Here is a 22,410-nt window from a genome sequence, read left to right as displayed (position 1 = left end):
ACATAAATATGTACATATGTATGTGTGTATGTATGTACATATGACCAATTCATGTCACAAATCCCATATCACATAGCATTAACCATTACACTTATTAACCCGCACCTAAGCCCCCTACTGTCCCAACTAACTTTAAAAAAAACTAGCTACAGAAACAATCACATAAATAACCTCGACCCTGACTAGAACTCCCAGTGGGTGGGGTGTGGTCGCAAGCAAATTATATGCCTCTGTCTAACAGTATCATATCATGACAGAGGCCGACGACGTCGATGCATGTTTCCGATATTCAACTAATCGATAACCACAAAAAGTTATCTCCACCTTGCCCTCGTCTTCCCCCGTTCCACCATCACCAGCGGTTGTTGTCTTTCCTGCGTGTAGGTGTGTGTGTCGTGTTTGACCTCCCATTCTGGAGGCAAAAGTTCAATTAAAAATATTTAAACTTTGAGAAAACTCTTCACCTTACTCTTTTCCCTTCCTGCAACTGCTTCCCCTTGCCATTTTCTCCAATTAGAGGATGAGCCCCACGGGCACGCACACACGAGTGAGTGCAAGTTCTAAAGACCATGGAATACCCTACACAACAATGATCCACAAATTATCGGAGATTAATAATAAGAACTAACTGAAACTGCTTTTGCTGAACACAATACACTCGTACAATTCTTTTGGTACCACAAACATGTACGGGGTATAAACTATACTTAACTTGGGATAGGTTGTTGCAGCAGAGTTGCGCTGCTGCCCCGAAGGCATATTGCAACATTTTGCACAGCAGAATCAGAAGTAACAACAAGAGGCAGAGGCAAAGGCAACGAACGCGGTCTCGGACTTCACGGTTGCGGGTCCAAGAGAAGAGGGGCATTTGGGTCTGGGTCGGTGGTCAGGGCAGAGACGAGAGGACCATCCGGTTTTCTGTCAGTTCTGCCCTCTCTGTATGCTACTCCCCAGTCACCGTCCAGCTTGGTCATCGTAAAAATCCAAAACGAAAATTTCATTCTTCTTTTTCTTTAATTTTTTTTTCTTTTTTTGTTGGGTGCAATGAACGTTGCGTCGCTTCTCTGATCTCAGTGGCCAAGGCAGAGGAAGATCTGTGTGCGCATGCGTACCCGCAGTTAAAACAACAACAGTAGCACCAGAAGGAGAGAGAGAGATGTATAGGGAAGGAGGAAACAGAAGAACGAAGAAGGTGGGTGAGCAGTGAAGGAAAAATAACAAAAACAGCGACGACGAAAATGTTGCTTCAGAGATGAGAAAACATTTTGCGGGACTTTCGGATTGAGTACATAGTAAGGGAATTTTCTGAATGTGATTGGAAATGTGCAGGGAATCGATGGAAATAAAAACTACATACCTATTGGATAAGATTTATGTAAAAACATATGTACATATGTACATAAATATGTACATATTAACCAATTTATGTGGTACATAAATATGTACATATGTACATACATACATATGTACTGTGAAATGTAGAAATTTCAATCTGTGTTCTCTTTCTTTCTGACTCTGTTTTTCTTTCACTTTACATCCAATCCATTCTCTGGCAGTTGTGTCACTGCTTTCCAGTCATCAAGTAACAATCCCGATCACGATCATCTCCGCTGGCAATTTTTCAGTCATCTTTGTCGCCCATCGGTGTCCGAGTCTGCCGCCAGTTGCCGGTAACGTCTGTCTTTTGGGGTTTCTTCGTTCAAGAAGAAAGAAAAAGAATTGCAGCACCAACAACAGTCCAAAAATAACTTTAAAAAATTGACCAACGATTGTCGATTTTGCAGCGTCGGAGAAGTGGAGAGGAGCATCGTCGGAACGAAGGGCAGAGAAATCATGCAGCTCCACCTTGCGTCAATATTAATATTCATGCTCATCCTTTACATTTTGGGCCCCCCGTTCCCTCTCCCTCACACCAGCGTCAACGCCCCACTCCCTTCTCCACCTATTTGATTGCTATATCTGACCACCTGATGTATTTATTTTTCTCTTTATATTGTTAAAAAGAGAACAGACCTGGAGAGGCTCTCATTATTCGGACATGGCTCCAAACTGCAAGGAAGAATCAATGTAGAAAAAAAAGAGAGGACAAAAAAGTTGCTGAACGCGAAGCCAGACAGCTGCAAAGGAGACACAGGATGGGATGAGATGAAAAATACAGGTACTTGAGGTTCGGTTATCGGTATCCTGTTATGCCATTGATCCTGTCTGGTGCTCGTCCGACAGGATCGCTGCTTCGATACGCCTTTGTTCTCATTTTGTCTGTGTTGGCGTAATTCGAGCCCTCTTCTCTCTCATCTTCCATTCTTTTCGTCCTGACGTTCGGGGACAATGCTGCGACTCATCAAGGAGTCTCTGCATTTTTTCCTACATTGTTGCCAAAATTTCATGGGGAAGACGAAGACAGAAGACGAAAAGCTACAGCTACACCAGTCAGTGGCTAAGAGATCCGTTCGCAACTGATGTTATATTGTGGCACGAGGAAATTAAAGGGAGGCGATTTGATTCGAAAAACGAACTATTTTCTTCTTCAGAAAGGATAGGAACAATCGATGCCTTTCTCAGCTCTCCCGCCATTTTTCTTCAAATGGTATTTATGCGATCCTGGACACCTTTTCTGCAGTTCCATCCTCAGCCGTTCTGACTCTTTCTTCTGTCCTTTTTCTCATGTTCCCCTCATTCTAAGGTTTTTTTATCGCATTTTCTCATGCTCTTCTGTTCTTTTTGTCAGTTCTCTTATTCCACCTCCCCCACCGCCATTCGCATTCCCATTCTCCACTCGAAAAGTCTCCTCACTGAAAATTCTGTGATGCATTGATAGCTCGGCGCCAAGGCATCATACAGAAAGCTTTTGTTGCACCCAAGAGATGGGAGGCACAGAAAAGAGGGGCGGAAAGGAGTAAAAATCCTTTGTTATGTGCATCGTGTTCCGTATGTTTCGTGCAGATATCAAGATCATACATCAATAATGACGGAATGACAGGGTGACAGCAAACGCTGCGACTCAAATGAAATATGCAAAAAATCCTTTTTTTTTTTTGCAAAAAATACAAAAAGAATATCAAATCCCAACAAAGGGGCAGACAGTGGGAAGGTAAATGACAAATCAGAAGAGAAGCGTCCTTTTAGGGGCGTGTAGCAGGGACAATTCTCTACGAAAACTGTATAGCAACAAGCAACAGCCTCAGCTGTTGTCAGAAGAGATTCGAGATTAAAAAGTTGCAGTGCCAAAAAGATTGAGCGAGGGAATGATGAAGCAGAATCTGCAGCAAGTGCAGCAATAAAGAATATAAAATATTTTCAAGTGGAGGAGTCCACTCCCCCTTCGGAAGAGAGAGGAGAGTGCCACAATTAACGCATTTTTCTAATTATATTTTTGACATTGACCAAGGGGTGGAAGAGGGACAAAGGGAACAGTAACTGTTCATTCGGCGCCACGGCCAACAATTTCCAAACACTCTTATGTACATTCGGGTACGTATTTAACAATGACGTTGCAGTGGGGCCATGAGGCAGGGAGATGCGGGGATATAAAGGCACCGTCTTCTCTGAGGCATTCTCTCAGCAATTACCGCTGGGGCAGTGAGCTGGGAGCTGGAGCCTGTGTGCCGCTGCCGACGTAGACTTTTTGTAGAATTTTAATTGAAATGTCAAAAGCGTTTAGTGGCAAGCGCAAACACACGATTATCCTTGTGGCATTGGGAATGGGGCAGGAGGATGCGAATGCGGACGATGATGATGCAGCAACCAAATCTCCATTCGGTTTAGTATTGGATGCGGCGGCAAGCACTGCGGCAAAAAACGTATCTGATTGTGTGGCATTTTTGGGGTTACAAAAATATGTTAAGCTCTTTCCCTTCTTCCTCCCCTCATTTAAATGTGTATGTGCGAAGAGTAAGAGGAGACGGTGCCACAATTGTGTGACAGCGTAGTGTGACCGCAATTCGCTTGGTTATAGGGGAGGGGGAAGCACCCCTTTCTTCAGAGCTTCATCTGTAGGATCCGCCTGTTAATTGGTCATTCTAAAAAGTCAATAAAATTACAGTGTCTAATGCCACCCCACCCCATCCTACTCCCAGCTAATGTTGCCGCAACAAAGCTGCAGCATTGATAGAGTCGATCAATTTGCTTGGACAATCAATTTTTAATGAACACCTACTGACTGGGATCACTACAGGTGCAGATACATACAAGGGTGCTGTACATATCGCGGGAGAGCCCAGCCGCAGCAAATTGTGTCTACAAATTGAAGTTGCAAATGTCACACAGGGGTTGCGGGGTCACAGCGGCGCGATAGGGAAAGCTACCCTCCCCCATGCAGCAACAAATCAAAAGAAGAGTGGTAAAATGTGTTGTCAAAAGTTTGCAACAAAAGATTGTTGTGTTCAATAAATAGTAGTGCAATGCCATGAAAACTGCTGTTCAATAAAATAGTTGCATTAAAAAAATAAAAACAAGGTCTTCAATATCCTCAAAAAGTTATGAAAACAATTTTATATCGCTCTGAAAGTGTTTTGATACTAATACACGACTGATTTTTTATGCACATTATTTAGTTGCAAGAGGTCCCCGGAAAAACAATTTTATACGCGTTTGAGAATAAAAGCACATGGGTACAGGTCCCCTGACTCATGTTTTGAAAAAATGAGGACATGAGGCATGTGGACTGTGCCGTGTCACAGTCCGAAAAATACTTTGACAGATGAGTGTAAAGTTGTTTTATATGGTAAGAAAGACTCAAAAGAATATGTTTGGTGTTCACAGATATCTGATAACTGCCCAAATTATTGAAAAAAACAACATTGGGCATGTTGGGTTGACCCTTATGGGCTACAGCCCATATAAACTCTTACTTCCTAGCCTTATACTGACGTATTTCATAAAGTGGTGTGTGCCAACATACTTTTTTTAATACAATACAGTAATATTACTATTGAAAAATGCCTATCAAAAGGATCTGTCATCAAGATAATGATCTGAAACACGCAAGAAAGCTCGCTAGGAATGAAATTTTATCCGAAGAGGTCGACACTTTTCCATGTCTTGCTCAGTCTCTAGACCAAAATCCCAACGAAATCTTATTGTAAAATGTGAAATGTGTTATTACTATTACAAATCCGTCAACCAGAGCACAGTTTTGCCAAGGTGTTTAAGAATTATAGTCTCAGATCTTATTTAAGCTTGGGCAGTACCTTATTTACACATGACAGGTGGGCGTAAGGCCATAGTAAAAACAAATTTGATTAAAAACTACATATTAAACCTCAAGAAACATATAGAACATGAAACATATGCACTAATTCCAGTTTCGTTGTTTTTTTAAATTTTCTAAAAAAACACTACTATTTTATTGAACAGCATTTTTTATAGGTATTTTTCTTAAGTCATGTAAAACAAGAAGATGGAATGCAAATGTTCCAGGATTCTTTCTGGGTTCTAATGTGAACATTTCAGGCTTTCCAAAAAGGTATCACTTGTTCAATTCGAAAGACTGGAAGGGTCTCAAAAATAGTTGTGAAAATTGTGTGGCGCGGCACTACTATTTCATTGAACACAACTGTACATATGTAGTATGTAGGCCTCGCTCTCTGCATCGCTGCTTTCCTCTGGGGCACTGCAGTGGCTGACTCTCTTCAGACTCCCATCCTCTCCTTCCTCCCTCGACTGTCGAGGCAGACGATGAGAGCCTGCAGACATTATACAGTTGCAACTTTTGCCTACTGCCGCCTGAAGAAAGGCCCTCCACGTTATACCCTTCCCTTCACCAAAAGAATCGCATACCATGGAGCAGTGGAGCAGGCTTGCACATGCACAGGGACTACTAAATAAGTAAGTATATATTACAAAATAAGTCAGTATACATACATTTATATACTACATATGTAAATAGGCATAGTATTATCTATTTTCTATGCGTATTTAGGATGATCTATGCAAAAGAGCATAGATGATTCGATACGACCCTAGGTTTATGCTCTTGTTACCGCAATTCTTCTTTGCTTTGTGTTAAACCTCATTTAGCATAAATAGCAGCAACAGAGGCAGTGGCAACAGAAAAGGCAGCATAAACCGCAGCGCAAGTGGGAGAAGCGGCAGTAACAGTAAGAGCCAGGTCGCAGACAATGGCCGTAAGTTACAGTCGCTTCGGCTGATGCTTCTCTGATGTTGCAGCTGCCAGAGGAGCAGCCAGCCTTTGGTGGCAGCCACACATTTAACAGCTCGCACGATTTTCTCGTTGCGGCTGAGTGACTTGTGCCGTCGTGCCAGAAGGAAGAAAAGCGTTTGCTCTTCCATTGTGCTAAATAATGCGAGAGAGTTCGAGTTTTCCACAGCCCCAGAAAATCAGAATCAAAAGTGCAAGCGAGGAGATGTGGAAAACAAAGTTGGGCGGGGTGTCCTCCAATGAAACGGAGGAAATCCTCCATCCAATCGAAAGAGAAAAACATAGATCATTATCTCTAATTAGTGCTCGAAAATCAGCAGGGACCTTTAAAAAAGGGAAAGAAAATCGAAGATTACTTCTCAATATTCTCTTTTTTAAAGCCTCTCTTCTCTCTTTATTATTTTCTGGTTATTGAGTTATTTATTTCTTTACCTTCTCTTATTTTCCCCCTCGCAATTGCATAAATTCTGCCAGACTTTCTGTATTTTACTTCTCTTTTGTCTTCCCCCGCAAGTAAAATTCCGTTGCGTTTAAGGCGAAACTTAATTAGTTTCCCTTCGGGTTACACACCTCACCATCCCGTCGTGAATTTGTTTACCCTACATTCTCCTCTTCTGTCCCAGAGAGGAGTGACTGTTCACCCGTGTAGTAGCTTCATTAGGTTCTCGGGTTAAACTAGAATTGACCACCGCCTCTGAGTACACCATTCTGTATACCGAACCCCGCTTCCGTAGCACCCGTTAGATGTCCGAGTGCTTGTTTATTTCAGATTTCCAGTGCACTTTACGACTATTGGAGCAGCCGTAGCAGCAGAAGAGCAGCGGAATAGTTCTGGAGCTGTGTGGTTCAGTTGGCCAACACACACGATGATTTATTTGGCACACACCCATACATACATACGCACGCAAACACAGTTAGAGGAGAGACTGTCCACAGAAGAAAGAATATCCTTTCCATAGACCCCGAACCTCAAACGCAATGGAAGCTTTTCACGTTTTGGTGGCACTTTTGTTGGCTATTATTTTACATTTGGAGCGTAAGGCTCATTCTACGAGGAGGGTGTTCGGTAATAGGGGTGTACTATGGGGGTTCTTCTGTAGACACGTGAAAATTATTTCAACACACACACGCCGATACAGACGCATAAAGAAGATATGTACCTATGGCTTTATATACTTATGTACATATGTATGTACATGGAAAAGATGGAGACACCTTGGTGGCACCTTCTCCCGGCATTAACACTGCCACACTTTGTTACATGATAGCATGACAGCCCGATAAAGAGATAGGGAACCTCCAGCGGAGGGCTTGAACGAGTGAGAGCAACATAGAGAACATAGAGGGATACTAAATAAACTTCAAAGATAAATTTGAGCTCCCACAGCTTGAACCAATGCAGCAACCAACAGTTCAAGTGAACTAAGCTGCTGGCCATGCCACACATGCCATAGCTGAGAAGCAGCCGAAATACGCATGCATGTACATACATACATACATACAAAAGTATCCACATATACACATATGTACATACATACACACATCGGTTTGTATGTACATACATATGTATCTGTATCTGCTGTATCTTTCGTATCTAGAGGAGGACGCAATGAAGCTGTACACAAAATTGCGTCCGTAATTCTCTCCTTTTGTCTCCTCTCACCCACTGTCTCGAAAAGTAGGGATAGGTCGCCGTACACGACGAAAAGAGGAATAAAAAAGAAGACTACCTGAAGGAAACAGCAGCAGGACCTGTGTGCGTGACAGAGAGGGCCATTTTGCCAGGAAAGAAAGCAACGTTGCCACATTTCAATTACAATAAGAACACGCGATTGGAACAAGCAAAAACATTGCGTTGAAAACGATTTCAATTCTAGAATTGGCTATAAGCAAAGTGACCATAAAATAGTGATATCAATCACAAAAGCAAACCATAATCACTCTTAACAAATTTCCTCGAACAATTAGGAATACCACACAGTGAGAGTGTGTTCCACCCCCGATCATTATGGTTAATTCAAATTTCAGCTAGAGGTATTAAATTAAAAATAGGGAAGAACTTGTTTCTTAAAATCCCTACCACAAAGTTAATAAAAACGAAATCAATTTAAACTCCCCAACACACCAGCCACCGAAACGATGAGAAATAATTCAATTAATTTACATCTGTATGTACATATGTATGTACATACTTGCATATGTATGTCCATTCATACATATTCATGTGTGGAATGAAGCTTAAGGAAAAAATTTATGAGGAACTCATAAACCAATTGCTGACCCCTCGAACTCCTCTTCTCATCCTTCACCAGTCAATGGGAGAATGCAATTGTAAATGAAAAGGAAATCCCATCGCATCGAAAGAGCAAAGGAAACCATTTTTCCATTGCACTACGTACATATGTATGTACTTATGGACATAGAGTGTATGTACATGCATACATATGTACATATGGATATGTACGAGATGAAGGAAAAACAGAATAATTATTCACTAAGCTTAGTTTTCAACACTTTCAAAGTCAAAAACACACCGCTTCTCCTCTGCCCTCTCTTCACTCCCTTCTCCCATTGGCATGTGAAAATGGCTTCCCTATGCTGCAGAAGGAAAACGTTTCAAAAAAGAAAATGTTGTGGAAAACCGTTATTCGTTGCTGCAACTGAGCGAAAACTAGAGGGATGGAGATGGTTCAGGGTTCCGTTCTCGAGTTCGGGTTGATGATGCAGTCCCTGGATCCCAGGGAAGTGAAACGAAGCACAGAGACAGGAGAAAAACATATGCGGGAGATGAACCGACAGAACAGAACCCATATCCTGTAAGCGGGCAGTGTCTGTGTGCGTGTGTGTTAGTGCCAGACAGAAAATACTCTAAAAACAGAGCGAAGGTTGTTCAACCACCAAAAGCCATCACAGAAATCGCAGAAGAACAGAAGAGAAGTTCGGAGCATACCCCTGACGGAACAGCAGAGCAACGCAACAGCAGCTGTTCCATTCGTTCCACCAGAAATAGTGGATGGATGGAGTGATGGAATGGAGTGGGAATATAAAGAACTATTATTCTCCTGCACTGGTTTCGTTTCCAAAATAATGTATGTATATGTACATATATACTGTATGTATGTATTTCGGTGGTTGGCAAAACTATTATATGCGTGACTCTGCCTGAAACTCTGCTGTGCCTTTTCAGATTAGCCTAAAGATTTTCTCCTCGATCAAAAACAAGCAAAAAAAGGCGGCAGACAGACGGACCAGATTCTCATGGAAGTCGCCGCGAAAATACCCTTAAAAAAATGCACAAATAATTCCAAACGGATTTGAACTATTTTCAGAGCTGGAAATGCAATTGAAAGCAATTAACGTTGAGTAACATTTCATGATTCATAGTGCCCATAATTTAGTGGAAACGTGTGAAACCCGCCACTCCTCATTTTAGAACAGAAACTTTAATTTAAGAGTGTTTAAATAACCTTTGCGTCAGGCTAGAAAGAGAATGATGCCTAGAGTCCAAACATAACAGCAACACAATCAAGAATTGGCTAAAAGGTGAGCGAGTGAATGAGCGTCTACACCAAAGACTTCTTTCGATACTTCGACTGCGAGTGGGGACGACACCTTGCCCAAGAGGCTGTGCGGCTCAGTGACCAGAGACCCCAGACCCAAACTCCAGACGCAGTTGCGGAGGCCAGGTTCAAGCCTGCAGGTCCGCAGGTCCCAGGTTTAGGCCACAAGTCGTGCAGGAAGCATGTTTGAAACCAGCCAAAAGGTTTACTCTGTCTTTTTTCCATCGGTCGTTGGTCGTTTGTCGCTCCACTGTCCGCTTGTCCGTCTGGTGTGTGCTGTGCCTGCCATGTGTCCGTCCGTCCCTCACCACTCTTTCCGTTTCCCTCTGCTTGTGCCGCTTCTTCTAAAACCAGTTGCAGGTAGTTTAAAGTAAACTCCGAAGAGATCTTTGCTCGTCTTTTGGTATATGTACCTTATAGAACATATTTCTTCTCGCTGCGAGAAGGCGACTGGGCTGCGGACCAGACTGCAACCAGAGTCCATGTTCATGTCCAATACACACACCTGTATGTACATATGTACATACATACATATGTATGTACGTATATATAAAAGTCTATATATCTATTATTCCTTTTCTTTACTTGACTCTTTGGGTCTGTGTATCTGTATCTTTGCATCTGTAGTGAGCTGGTGCATTGGGAGAAATTAAATTCGTAGAACTCTGCGTCTAGGATTAATTGGTTAAATGTTTGTTCTTCTTTCCTTTTCCCATTTCTTTCGAGTACCATTTCCCGGAACAAAATTATAAATTGAGTAATCTAACATTAGGCACCGATTTCGGAGTTTTACGAGCAATATAAGCACATCTTCGAAGGGTTCCAAGATGACAGACGGACGGTTCATTCAGGGAACGAATGCAGTGGAGAAAATTGTATTTAAGGGTATGACAATCCTCAAATTTTGAATTGGAATGGGTAAAGGTCTCAATCGATTTCCAAACTTCATGTTTGAGAACCTCTTTCAATCGAAACTTCCCTTCTGAAACTTTCAAACACGGTCGTAGTGTTGCAACAAGTGAGCGGCGGCTTACACTTTTTGAAGTAACTTTTTCAGCACCAAAAGTTTTCTATTTTACCTTGCCCAGTTGCCAAACTTCAGTCGAAAACAAGAGAACTACTTAACTACTCACGGCTTACGCTTTTTTTTTTGTTGGTAATATGTACCCATCAATGCCTACCCAAACCCGCCCAAAGGGGGGCACTTCCTTCCGCATCTACGGACCACGCTTCACTACCACTCCTCATTCCCCGCCTATCAGGAACCATAAATACAAATAAAACAAACAAAACCCAAACCCTAGGCCTCGTGGACTGAATTGCATTTCATTTATGGAACAAGGTTTGACTTTTCGACATTTAGCACTTAAATTTAATGCCTGATTGCGTTCCACTGTGGACGGACCGAGCACATCAGAGGTAAGTAAAACCAGGTTATTCCTGCTGCTTCTATTGCTCTCCCCTCCTTCTTCTATGACAGCGTCTTTCTGTGTGTTTTAATATTTTTCAGTTTAGCGAGCCTTTGCATGGACCGATACCGTCCATTCGTTCATCGATGATGATTGCTCCTCAAAAGCCAATCGAACGTCAACGACTTCATTCTGCAGGTTCCCCCGGACGTTCGGAGTAGGGAACAGGCACCAGGAAACCTGAGGGGTAGCGGTAAGAGGAGCAGGCTATTTCTTCTGGCTTCTCTCTTTATAGTTTGCCTTTTTGTGTGACTTGTTTTTGTTTTTGCTTCTTTTGAGGGCTTGCTCCTCCACTTGTGGCTCTTCTTTGTGCCACCCCCGCCCTCTCCCAGCCTACCTCTGAACTCAAGGTGTGCTAGTTTTTCACTGGCTTCTCTTGCCCTCGCCATCGGCAACTTCCCTGTTAAGCCTCCTCCACTTTGCGTTCGTTTTGATTATATTGCCGGAAATGCCGTTTTACACGTGAATGAAATTGTGAAAAAGCGATTGTGAAAGCAACGTTGCCAATTTTCACTTGATACCAGAAATATAACCGCTACATGTAACCTCAATTTAAGCAACAATTAATGTAAAAATGTACTTAAACTCTGCACAAAAATGCCAATCGAAACAAGAGAAACAAAACAGAGAGGAGAGTAAGGCAGAGAAAAGAGAGAGGAGCAGAGTGGTAAGCGGATAAAGGGAGAAATAGAAATAGAGAGAAATATATGGAAAAATCCACCCTCAGGGGGACCGGCGCGACGGCAAGAGCTGTAAAAATTGCACAAAAGGAAAAAATGTCGAAGGACACAAAGGACTGCTACCAAACGACGGGATGAGGAGGTTGCTCTGTTGATGTTGACATTACCCTGCACAAAACAGCAGCAACATCAGCAAGGGAAAAGAAATCAAAAGGGTTACAAAATCAAAGGAAGGCCTAAGCAGCAACACACAGTGTGCTCTAGAGAAGGTTGCTGAACCCCGGATAATTAATCCCTTACGAAAGGGACCGAAAGGTCGCTCCTATGGCAGAATATGAGCAAATTTAAAACAAAAAAAATGTATTACAGTTTTAAGAATTTACTTACCATACTACTCCAAATGCACCATAGCCGATGGGACGATCCGGCTGGACATCCTGCGGCACAGCTGGCGGCTGGTAATAGGGGGCCGCTGCGGCCAATATTGCGCTGGCGCCCTGTGGCGCACCACCGGCAGCACCACCCTGTACCAGTGACATCGAAACGCTCATTGATGGACTACGGCAGCGAGTGGTTTAAATAATTTGAGCAGCTGCACTCGCAGTGTCGCTGATTCTGATTCCAATTCTGCTTATGGCTGCTTTTGCCGTTGCTGGAGGCAGATGGAGCTCAGTGGAGTGTGGAGTGGTGCGTGCTGGTGGCAGTGGCGAATGGCGAGTGGCGTTGGCGGTCTCTGAGGTGGTATCCGTGGTAAAGGTGGTGATGCCTGATGATTTGATGTGGGTGAAATGGTGTTGATTGCTCAATGGATGCCGCTGGGGGCCACGATGGCCGCCATTCAATTGTGAGCCATTTGTTGTTTTCCTTTCTTTCCCGCTTTCTTTCTTTCTATCGTTGTTCACGTTTTCTTTTTCACACTTTTTTTATAGATTATTTAAAGGAGAGTTGAGGACATTTTGGCAACTGTAAAGAGGGCAGAGAGAGAAAGAGAGAAGAGACTTAGGGAATTGATAAACAAGAAAAAAGGAATAGCTACAGCTTCGGGATCCGAAGCTTACAAAATTTCCCTCTGAGAAGCGGAAATTTTAAATTCCTTTAATTGGCATTTCTTTTGTTTGGGATTTCGTTTTTGGTGGCAAAAACGGGAGAGCGAAAAAGAGCCGTGAGCTTCTGGCTGCCTGGCTGGCTGCCGGGGCGCGTCCGTGTATTACATTGTAAGTGTATGTGTGTGTGCGCGTGAGTGAGATTTTTGAGTGCTCTGGGTCTTGCTCTGCCCTGCGCGTGGCTGCAGCAAAGCGCTCAAAACGCGTCGAGTGAACTGGCCACGGGGAGCCATAGTAGTCCCTTCTCACATGCACAATACTCTAAAAAATTTTCATTGAAATTTGACAATCATTAATTGAGAGCCTCTGATCTCCCGCACTTGACAATTATGTTCTGGCGACGCCAACATAGTCGCACACAAAAAATCACTCAATTAAAGCAAAGAAAGAAAAGCTCAAGTAAAGTTCCCAGGCCTAAGGAAATAATTTTTCTGGCTAATTAAACATTGTTTGGGATAGCTTTTCTTTTTGAATTACCTTAAAATATGCACATTTACTGCACGGCGACAGCGGTTTTTTGCTGATGCCGACTGCGGCGACTCTTCCGTGTGCGCGAGTGGGCGATGGGGAAAGGGGTGTGTGAGAGATTTGGCGATAACAAGGTAAAATAGAAGAGCCCTAACTGTAATTGGAATTTTTTTTTTAATTATTGTTGAAGCAGGCGAACACACAAAAAACGCGACGGCAACTATTGCAACGCGGAGGCGGATACCAATACTATTTACTACGATTGCTGCTGCTCACACTCACACACATTAGCGCATATATACATATATATAATATATATACACTTTCATATACTCTCAAATATGTAGCAGGCAAAAAAACAATTGCCCGGGTCACGTTTCTCTCGCTCTTTTAATATTGCATTATCTTTGTTATCACACGACGCGCGAAGCCGCAGTATTGTACAATTTATTTTATTGCATTTTGTGTTTTGCAGCACACTCCAACCTTTTTCACACGCGGCGGTCTTTCTACCAGTGTGACTGCGGATTTATCGATAGAATATACCGGCAGACCCTCGGAAATATACCGAAATATACCTTGCATTTTCAAAATATACTGTAAATACACCGTAAATCTTAAATTATTTTGCTCGTTTTGATGTTCTATTTAATATTAATAGCTAGATTGGAGTCTCCGCGCTAAAACTTTAATTTTATCCGATTTATCAATCAATTCTCCACAAGAGTGGCTAGTTTTCACGACTTCCTTTTTTTGGAATGTTTCCAAATTAAGTTTAAAACTAAAACGGTCAACGAACAAAAATAACATAAAACGTTACGTGAGTGGGAACGGAATGCAACGCCATTTGACAATTTGTTGCTTGTCAACATGTAGGTATAGCACAGTATGAGCATTTGTATACCCTATTTCCATTTTCAAAGCAGCTCTCAAACATTGATTATAACTTTATCTTAGACTGACATGTTTTTAACCTTTTCATATGCCTTCTATGTATATACATATGTACATATATCGATCTAGATATATTCTCGGTACCTGCATAATTTTGTTGAGATGGCTTACCAACACAGATAGAATTTTTTTGCATTGATTAGAGCCAAAGATTTCCAGCATTTTCCCTATTCGAGAATAAACATCCCTCCAAGGGTACTAAATGTTGCTTATTCCATGAAAAATGTTGGGGAAAATATACCAAAACTAGTATACACACATGTTTTTAATATACCGTAAAGATTAACTACACCCCGCTACATATGGTCTGTCGCCCTCTGGCGGTGTAAAGGCCAATCGTGTATAAAATGATCCGGCAAAGGGACTTAAAAATGCTGGTCGTTTTTTTGCCTGTGTTCCATACCTTGTCGTGCTACTTGTAGAGACAGCTCAGGAGAGCAGTATAAGCCAAATAATAGCCACAAAAAAATACCGTATATATCCCAAAGAAAAAAACTGAAGTTAACCCACATAAACCCCACTTAATTCGCTTTCGCACACAAGTTGCTTACTTTTTTTTTGCTGGAATGGAGCCTCTGCTGGAATACATCACCGACTTGGTGGTGAACCACCACCGCTGTAACGTGAACATCATACCCGAACACATCACCATGCTAGAGGGGGCCAAGAGCCGGAAGCAGCACTCGAGCAAACGCCGCTCGCACAAATCCAGCACGCTGTCTCGCCGCGAGTACGCCCGCCTGGGCCTCAACACGCTGCCCACCCGCCAGATGCATTACGAGCAGGCGCTGCCCCTACACCAGCTCTGGCGGAGCTATGTGCGCGAGCATCTGGGCCTACGGGAGGGCACCCAGGTACCCGAGGTCCACGAACCCCACTACGAGGAGTTTAGCAAACAGTTGATCAAGCTCGATCTGCACGGTGCCAGGCTGAAGGTGATCCAGTCCAAATGCAAGACGCTGGAGGGACTGGCCGGCATATGTGTGATGGACACGAAGAATGTGCTGAAGCTGCTGGGCGAGGACGATCGCCTGAGGACCGTGCCCAAGAGCGAGTGCGTCTTTGGGCTTTCGGTGGGCAATATGAATTTCACCATATTTGGCCAGCACCTGACCATCCGTCCTGCGGAGCGCAGTGTGAAGAAGATCAAGACCTATCTGCAGCCCTTCATGTAGGGGCAATAATATGCAAATCCTTGTACACACCAAACCGAACCGAACCTTACTCTACCGAAAAGTGTCCGTTTTTCTTTCCTTTTTACTTTTAGTTATATGTAATATAATATAAAATCGTATGTTTAAACGTTAAAGTGTTGTTTTGAGGGGTGGAGGGGGAATATCGCGCCGCGTTGATAGATTTAGATATTCTAGTAGTTGTCGCTGCGGTGCTCCCCTTACGCAGCTGTCTTGGTCATGGTGACAACGGCGGAGGGCACCAGGCCGAGCACCTCTAGCGGCTTCTCGTAGTCCTCCTCGGCGAAGAGCTTGCGCGGAAACGTGGTCATCAGGGAGAAGGGTGTCTCTATACCGGTCTTCACTTGAATGAACACGCGCACGGCCGACAGCTGCTCCTTCACGTTGAAGGTCTCGGTAAGGGTGGAGCCATCCTGCAGACGCACTTGGATGCGGGTCTCAGTATAGTCACGTGGCGGCGACTTAACGCCGGTGGGAGAGCTGACCGTAGTCGAGCTGACGGACGGAGCCGGCTCCGAGTTGGGTATTTCTTTATTTTCTCTTTTGGGATTGATCAAGTATTAGAATGAATCTTCTCAAGAAATTATCAACGAAAGCCCTACCTGGCCTTGCGGGCGGCTTTGTCGGCCTCTATTTGAGCACGAACCCGGTCGCGGGCTACCTTCTCCTCCTCCTTTTCGCGTTTGCGCTGATCCACGATCTTCTTCATCTCGATCTCCTCCATGCGACGCTTCGCTTCGGTCATGTCCTTACCCGATCGAATGCGATTTCTCTCGCGCTCCAGGGCATCCACCTTTTCGCGCTCCTCGCGCTCAATGCGCTTCTGCTTGAGCTTCTCCTCGATCACGGCCAGCTGGGCCTTCTTCTCCTCCTCGGTGAGAGGTTTCTTCTCATCCGTCGACTCGGAAAAGTTGCTGTGGCCAGTCTTGGCAGCATGGTATTCGACTTCCGAATGATCTTTCAGCACTTTGCCGCAGTCGTCGCACTTTAACGACTTGGGCACCGTCGACTCGTCAGAGTTTTCGACAGCGCCTCCGCCGCCGCTGCTGCTGGGAGCTGGGGCCGACTCGTCGCCACTGGCGGGGGGTCCTGTTGCTACTGCTGACCCTGCGGCTTCACGCATTCCAGCGGATGGAATCTCCTCATCTATATGGGCCAGCAGCCACTCCATGGCCGGCTCCACGCCCTTGCTGCCGGTCACCTGCATAGCGTATTCCCTGATCAAATACCACAAAGAAAAAATAAAAGATGCAGGTTGCCGGCAAGAGAGGAAAATCTGGAGCAGCCACTCACACGCGCTCCTGGGGAAATCCCATATCCACCAAGGTCTGAACGTCACTCATAGCGATCGGATTTGGATGCGTAAAGATCAATTGATGGGAAAACGTTTTGTATCTGTATTTATTTATGAAACTTTCTGACAATGACACACAAAAACAAAGCAGACTTGTGACTAGTGTTGAGAAGTGACGAACATATGCACTGCCATGTTCGGTTCGAATTGTCCAGCACTGAACCCACCCGATTTTGTTGTTTTGTTGCTGCTTGCATTTTGTTTGGAAAATTGTCGTTTGCTGGTTAAAAAAATGACGCCAAAGATGAAGAAGGTCGTGATTAAGATACCCAGGCATCCGTATTTTAATGCTCAGGTGAACCCTGAGAACATGGTCGAGTACCAGCTTCGCAAGTGTCGCGTCAATTTGGAGCGTCTAAAGCCGCTGACCACGGCGGGACCGTTTGCCCTGCAGCTGAAGCGTTGCATTGTACGTGTGGCACGTCTGCCAGACGTGGAACGTAGCGAGATCTCCGTCACGCCAGCCAGCTCCATCATCAACTCGGACTTGGACGAGGAGGGTGAGCATTATTTTCCATTTCATTGCAAAGCAATTTAATTTCCAATATCTTTTAAATTTTTTCAGGCGCAGTCGACGAATAGGAGCATTAGAGAGAAGACTAGACAGAGCCCATATATCAAAGGTTCTAGACACGTAGGAGCACATCAGAGTACATCATAATGAGTTTATAAATAAATAAATGAAATAAAATATATTCCCAGCTAAGGGTCTGAGGTGTCTTGGCTAGGCAGGGAAAGTCGGCTCGATTTTATTATATATTCCACCAGCTCCTGAGGGAGCCGAGCCGATAGATACAATTTGATGTGGATGTCAGTGGGCTGGAGCCAGTGCATCCCAGTCCAGCTGGCACCGTCCCCGGTTGTTTATTTGGAATTCCAACCGAGTTGGCAGCACCGAGCGCCACCGATAAAACCCAGTCATCGTCAGCTGTCAGCAGATTTAGTTTTTCTGGAAAAACAAACCAGCTAAATTTTCCCGTAACGTAACACTTTTCCGGCAAAATAAAGCAGCTACCGTTCCGAAGAGAAGAAGCAACATGAACTGGCATTCGGGCAACATTGCAGAGGCCGTGGCGGAATCCAAATCCAAAAATGCCATCTTTGTCGTCTACATACAAGGTATGAGGAAATTCTCCTGCACACACTCTTGTGTGTGTATGTCATATGCACCACGTCATTGACGGAATCAATAATCCAATCGCAATTGCCCGCAGGTGAAAACGAGCTGTCCAGCAAGCTGGAGGGATTCTTGGACGATGCGCAAGTGCGGTCCCGCCTAGAAAGCTCGGACTTTGTGGCCATCAAGGTCCCAGGCGACAGCACAGCCTATGGGCAGTTCATGTCCCTCTGTAAGTACAGGGTGCAGTATGTCCTTCACGGACGGTCCTCATTTTATTTTTTCCCCACTCCCTTAGACAAAGTCGTCCCCATTCCATCGATCTTCTTTATTGGCAAATCGGGCACACCACTAGACGTGGCCACTGGCATTATTGCCAGCGCCGAGGAGCTGGCCGCCAAAATCGACAAAGTCCTTGTCCTGGCAGGGAAAAAAGAGGAGAACCAGCTGGTCACCAAAAGCAGCAGCAGCTCCTCAGCCAACCCAGGCACAAGTCCACGACGCATTGCCGGAGCCGATGACAAAACATATGAAAAAAGTGAGCAACCCGATCCAGATGAAGTGTCGATGGCAACCAGTCTGGCCAGCAAATCAACTGCTTCGACCAGCGTTTCTTCTGGAACTACAGCTAAGCATACAGAGACCCCAGTTGCTGGATCCACAGAGCCCTCAAGGGACAACGAGAAGCCATCGACGACTTCAGCTGTTAAGCCGTGTGAGACCTCGGCCGCTGCAGAGGTGCCCCCTTTAGGAGGCTCCAGTGCGAGTCCCTCTCAGGCTGCCACTTCTGCCGCCGCTGCGGCTGAGAGAAGAGCAGCAGTCGCCGCTGCAGCAGCGCCTGCTCCTATTCCCACTCCGCTACCTTCTGAGCCGTTGTCGGCAGTGCCCGAGCCGACGCAGCGGCACCTAACCGACTCCGAGGTGCAAATGGTTGAGGTCCAGAACACACTGGAGAAGAAGCGACGAGAGCGATTGCAGCAGGAGCAACGCCAGCAGAGGGAGAGTGCGCTGAGGCGTCGTCACGAGGGAAGGGAGACCCAGGCCCATACCCAGCAGGCGCTCACTAAGGAGCAGGAGCTCAAGAAAATGCAGGTAACTGCAGAGGAACAAAATCTCTTGCATCTTTCAATTTACAAACTTTTGTTTTCCAAGGAACGCATTCGTCGCAATCGCCAGGAGGAGCAGGAGACGCGCGACCGAATTCGCGCCCAAATCGCTGCCGATCGGGCGGAGCAGGCGCATCGTGTCCTCATAGCGGAGGACGTCCACAGCACAACGACCTCGACCGCGGCCGTCACGACCGACTCTACCACTAGCTCGGTGGATGAGACTCGTCTTCAGATCCGTTTGCCCGGTGGCATACACCGCACCAAGTCCTTCCCAGTCGGCGCTCTGCTAGGCACCGTTCGTGTCTACGTGAGGAATGAACTGTTGTCGGGCACCGATACGCGCGACTTTACTCTGGCCACAAGCTATCCCCGTCGGGAGTTTCGCACGGAGGATGAGGTGAAGACCCTGCTGGAGCTGAATCTGGTGCCCAATGCGGTGGTGCTAGTGCTGACTAAAGAGCAGATAAACCGCGTTGTGCGCACCGGAGGCTCTTTGATGACAATGCTGACCACGGTCATGTGGGCCATGATTACGCCGGCAGCCAAGGCATTCGATTTCATCCACAAGAATGGATGGCGTCCGCTGTCGCATAGGTTCACCGTGATGCTGGCCAACGTTCGCTGGCCGAATCGTGAGGGCGGTGCCAATGTGGTCCTGGTCCAGGGTGACGCGTGAGTACTAAATCGTATGATTCAGCCATTGCATTCATTTGTGACCAACCCATTGCTCTCTGCCCTGCAGTGCCGCTCGGCGCAACATGGAAATGTTCTCTATGCGTCCCATGCCGGCGCCTGGTGTCAATCCGCAGCCGGAGGCACCCGAGGCAGCATCAAACACACCGCCATCCTCGCCGGGAACAGAAAACGATGCTGCAGGACAGCAAGCCGTTCCGCAGCCACACCAGACACCGCCGACTAGACCCGAGTTCCAGCAGCGTCCGGGGGGATATCAGCCACCGCGCTATGGGGATGCCAACATACGACGGCTGCACGATTCAAAGGACGACAAGGACAACAAGGCCACCTACAACGGCAACTCAACGCAACAGCAATAAGGAAGAACCACAAGGAAGGACTCTATTAATATATCCACTAAATCTACTGCATAAACACCTGTTAAACCAAATTAAAATCCTTAACTAAATCAACAAAATATTCCAAATATTTAGTCGATGTGAGTCTGTGTCTTTAATTGAACAAATGTCGTAGGGTTATCCTTAATAGCTAGTAGGGGAGAGGGAGATCTTGCAGAGATCTGGGCGTGGGGTCTGGGGCATGCATGGGGCACGGGGAGATGTGAAACAAACTGTGAGGATGAAGGATTAGTCTGTGGTCTTGTCTTTGTTGGGCTTACAAAAGGAAAAGGTCTCTTGACTTGATGATTTGCTATATTTCCTTCTACACACAAAAAATACGCCTGGTCTAAGTGAATGGGGTAGCCTCCTCCTCCGCGGGGTCATCGAATTAGGGCGGGAGGGGACTTGTGTAGTGTAAGGTGGGGTGAAAAAACTATGAGGAGTCAACAAGTCCTCCTAAGGCGCGCCTCTTCGTCTTCCCAAAGGGATTGCAATCCCAAAACTAAATCTATACAAAATATAAGACCATTTCTTTCCACTTTTTCCGGTGTTCATTACAGGGTGAACCACATCAGAAACTGCAACAGCTTGTAGACATTCACCAGCGGGAACTTCCATTCCCGCTTGCGCTGGGGCGTCGGCACCAGACTGGGGTAGTGGACGAGGCTGCTGATGTGGCAATTGGTGGTGACATTGCCACCCGGATACTTGATGGAGACGGCATCGCCCAGCTTGACCCCGTCGCAGTCGATCAGCTCGAGGGACTTGTTGAAGCAGATGCGAATCTCCGAGAGATAGCTTATCTCGTGCTTCGTGTCGAAGAGGCAGTGGATGGAGGGATTCTTGCCGAGAACCTTCACAATGGCATTGTTGATGACCGTGACCGTGTTGTTCGAGTCGGGGTGGATGTCCGAAGCGTCCAGGATGCGCGACATGATATACTGCTCCCGCCAGCTGAGCCCCTGGGCAAAATACTTGAGCTCGTCGTCCAGCTCCTCGATGAGCATGGCGCAGGTACCGTGCTTCTGCCACTCGTGCTTCCACAGCCACTCTTGCGAAGTGGCCCCCTTCAGATCCGGCCAATAGGTCTCCAGGCGATTCGAGATGCCATCCAGCTTGTCCACATCGAACTCCGCAGAATTGTTGCAGAACGACGGCCCCAGCGAACCCAGCTTGGTGGGCCAAATGCCGTGAATGGTCCAGAACTCTTTCTTCTGAGGCAGCGTGCACTCTTGCGAGGGGTTGTCCTCGCGCCAGTGATAGCAGGTGGTCACCGGCCATTGCTGGGTGAATATCAACACATCCCAGTTGTGGTCGTGGACGCGTTGATGCCGCTCCATCGCCCCCATCGGATCATCTACCAGTCTGGAGTCATCGAAGGGATACAAGGAGTCGTCATCGTCAACGCCATCATCGCTGTCGTTGTCAAGCAGTGGTTTCCTTTGTGGCTGCTTTTCCACGGAGACAGAGGCTGATTCATACGAATCCGATATGTCGTCGTGGACACTGTAATTGATACCCAGATGAGTAATTGCATCGATTTTGTTTGGCTAAGCAAATTTTCTTTGGGCGAAGGGGGTTACTGGGTCAACCTTGAACTTGACTCTCCTCTGTCCTGCAATGGCGGCAAGTGCGCAACAAAGGATTGGCTCTCCATCGAAACTGGTTCATCATTGACATTGAGTGCTTGTCCTTCATTGGGTGGGGGTTCAAAGAGGCAAGTGGGCTTCCAGGTCTCTCTTCGCCCACGCAACCAAAAACAAACTCGAAGTTTCTTCCACTTTCTCCTTAGAACACAGGACTCACCTCAGTGGCGTGGACTTTGTGGCCACGAGACAGCAGCAGAGAAAAACTATCACTAAACCAACTTGCTGGCTCTGCATTTTCGTAATATGCAGTTTTTTTTAATAATAAATAAACTACGCAGCGCTGTGTGACCGCGGACTTATCGATAAAATATACCGCCTAACCCTCAGAAATATACCGAAGATTACCATCTCATTTTCAAAATATACCGGAAATATTTCGACGAAAATCATAAACTCGATTGTGTTATGTGATTGAATACTTTAAGCCAGTAAGGGCTTTTCCCGCTGAAAATCTAATTCTAAATCTAATTTTAAGGACGATTTAATAATTTTAATTTAATACTAGATACCTGGCCAAC

General features: G+C 45.6%; 6 protein-coding genes across 8 annotated transcripts in view; 3 read left to right on the top strand and 3 right to left on the bottom strand.

The window, feature by feature from the left end:
* LOC117894134 (serine/threonine-protein kinase NLK) overlaps positions 1-13,966 on the bottom strand; it is a 70,647-nt gene extending 56,681 nt beyond the window's left edge. The window contains exons 1-2 of one of the 3 annotated variants that reach the window (XR_004648848.1): positions 13,450-13,965; positions 12,257-12,832 (exon numbers count right to left, since the gene is read on the bottom strand). Coding sequence is in view for 2 of the 3 variants with exons in the window: in XM_034801028.1 (XP_034656919.1) it covers positions 12,257-12,420 (164 nt within the window). In the remaining variant the exon portion in view is untranslated. Of the gene's footprint in view, positions 1-12,256; positions 12,833-13,449 lie in introns of those variants that run through there. The other 2 variants (XM_034801028.1, XM_034801029.1) reach the window with 2 other exon arrangements.
* LOC117894142 (ribonuclease P protein subunit p29) lies at positions 3,872-15,640 on the top strand. The gene is made up of 2 exons (XM_034801036.1): positions 3,872-3,876; positions 14,938-15,640. Exon 2 carries the CDS (start codon positions 14,961-14,963, stop codon positions 15,567-15,569), a length of 609 nt encoding a protein of 202 aa, XP_034656927.1. The 5' UTR covers positions 3,872-3,876; positions 14,938-14,960; the 3' UTR covers positions 15,570-15,640.
* An 8-nt stretch (positions 15,641-15,648) lies between these two features.
* Positions 15,649-17,041, bottom strand: LOC117894139 (UBX domain-containing protein 1). Its single transcript, XM_034801033.1, has 3 exons — positions 16,881-17,041; positions 16,190-16,804; positions 15,649-16,127 (listed from the first exon to the last, which is right to left on the bottom strand). Exons 1-3 carry the CDS (start codon positions 16,928-16,930, stop codon positions 15,788-15,790), a joined length of 1,005 nt encoding a protein of 334 aa, XP_034656924.1. The 5' UTR covers positions 16,931-17,041; the 3' UTR covers positions 15,649-15,787.
* Positions 17,042-17,103: 62 nt separating this feature from the next.
* LOC117894144 lies at positions 17,104-17,647 on the top strand. The gene is made up of 2 exons (XM_034801038.1): positions 17,104-17,441; positions 17,507-17,647. Exons 1-2 carry the CDS (start codon positions 17,174-17,176, stop codon positions 17,521-17,523), a joined length of 285 nt encoding a protein of 94 aa, XP_034656929.1. The 5' UTR covers positions 17,104-17,173; the 3' UTR covers positions 17,524-17,647.
* A 188-nt stretch (positions 17,648-17,835) lies between these two features.
* On the top strand, positions 17,836-20,311 carry LOC117894129 (UBX domain-containing protein 4). The gene is made up of 5 exons (XM_034801019.1): positions 17,836-18,060; positions 18,156-18,290; positions 18,357-19,150; positions 19,211-19,839; positions 19,910-20,311. Exons 1-5 carry the CDS (start codon positions 17,979-17,981, stop codon positions 20,220-20,222), a joined length of 1,953 nt encoding a protein of 650 aa, XP_034656910.1. The 5' UTR covers positions 17,836-17,978; the 3' UTR covers positions 20,223-20,311.
* Positions 20,312-20,542: 231 nt separating this feature from the next.
* On the bottom strand, positions 20,543-22,187 carry LOC117894138 (ribonuclease Oy). The gene is made up of 2 exons (XM_034801032.1): positions 22,050-22,187; positions 20,543-21,749 (listed from the first exon to the last, which is right to left on the bottom strand). Exons 1-2 carry the CDS (start codon positions 22,124-22,126, stop codon positions 20,798-20,800), a joined length of 1,029 nt encoding a protein of 342 aa, XP_034656923.1. The 5' UTR covers positions 22,127-22,187; the 3' UTR covers positions 20,543-20,797.
* Positions 22,188-22,410: the final 223 nt, after the last annotated feature.

The sequence above is a fragment of the Drosophila subobscura genome, chromosome J (genome assembly GCF_008121235.1).
Source record: "Drosophila subobscura isolate 14011-0131.10 chromosome J, UCBerk_Dsub_1.0, whole genome shotgun sequence".
In the NCBI taxonomy this organism is placed as follows: domain Eukaryota; kingdom Metazoa; phylum Arthropoda; class Insecta; order Diptera; family Drosophilidae; genus Drosophila; species Drosophila subobscura.
This window is presented reverse-complemented; position numbering and strand designations above follow the sequence as displayed.

Excerpts from the sequence above, each read along its gene's own strand:
- LOC117894142 (XM_034801036.1), top strand. The coding sequence starts at position 14,961 with ATGGAGCCTCTGCTGGAATACATCACCGACTTGGTGGTGAACCACCAC.
- LOC117894139 (XM_034801033.1), bottom strand. The coding sequence starts at position 16,930 with ATGAGTGACGTTCAGACCTTGGTGGATATGGGATTTCCCCAGGAGCGC. Across the intron at positions 16,805-16,880 it reads GGATTTCCCCAGGAGCGCGT|GGAATACGCTATGCAGGTGA; the intron begins GTGAGTGGCTGC and ends GTATTTGATCAG. Across the intron at positions 16,128-16,189 it reads AAAGCCGCCCGCAAGGCCAG|AGAAAATAAAGAAATACCCA; the intron begins GTAGGGCTTTCG and ends CAATCCCAAAAG.
- LOC117894144 (XM_034801038.1), top strand. The coding sequence starts at position 17,174 with ATGACGCCAAAGATGAAGAAGGTCGTGATTAAGATACCCAGGCATCCG.
- LOC117894129 (XM_034801019.1), top strand. The coding sequence starts at position 17,979 with ATGAACTGGCATTCGGGCAACATTGCAGAGGCCGTGGCGGAATCCAAA. Across the intron at positions 18,291-18,356 it reads TGGGCAGTTCATGTCCCTCT|ACAAAGTCGTCCCCATTCCA; the intron begins GTAAGTACAGGG and ends CCACTCCCTTAG. Across the intron at positions 19,840-19,909 it reads GTCCTGGTCCAGGGTGACGC|TGCCGCTCGGCGCAACATGG; the intron begins GTGAGTACTAAA and ends TCTGCCCTGCAG.
- LOC117894138 (XM_034801032.1), bottom strand. The coding sequence starts at position 22,126 with ATGCAGAGCCAGCAAGTTGGTTTAGTGATAGTTTTTCTCTGCTGCTGT. Across the intron at positions 21,750-22,049 it reads ACAAAGTCCACGCCACTGAG|TGTCCACGACGACATATCGG; the intron begins GTGAGTCCTGTG and ends TATCAATTACAG.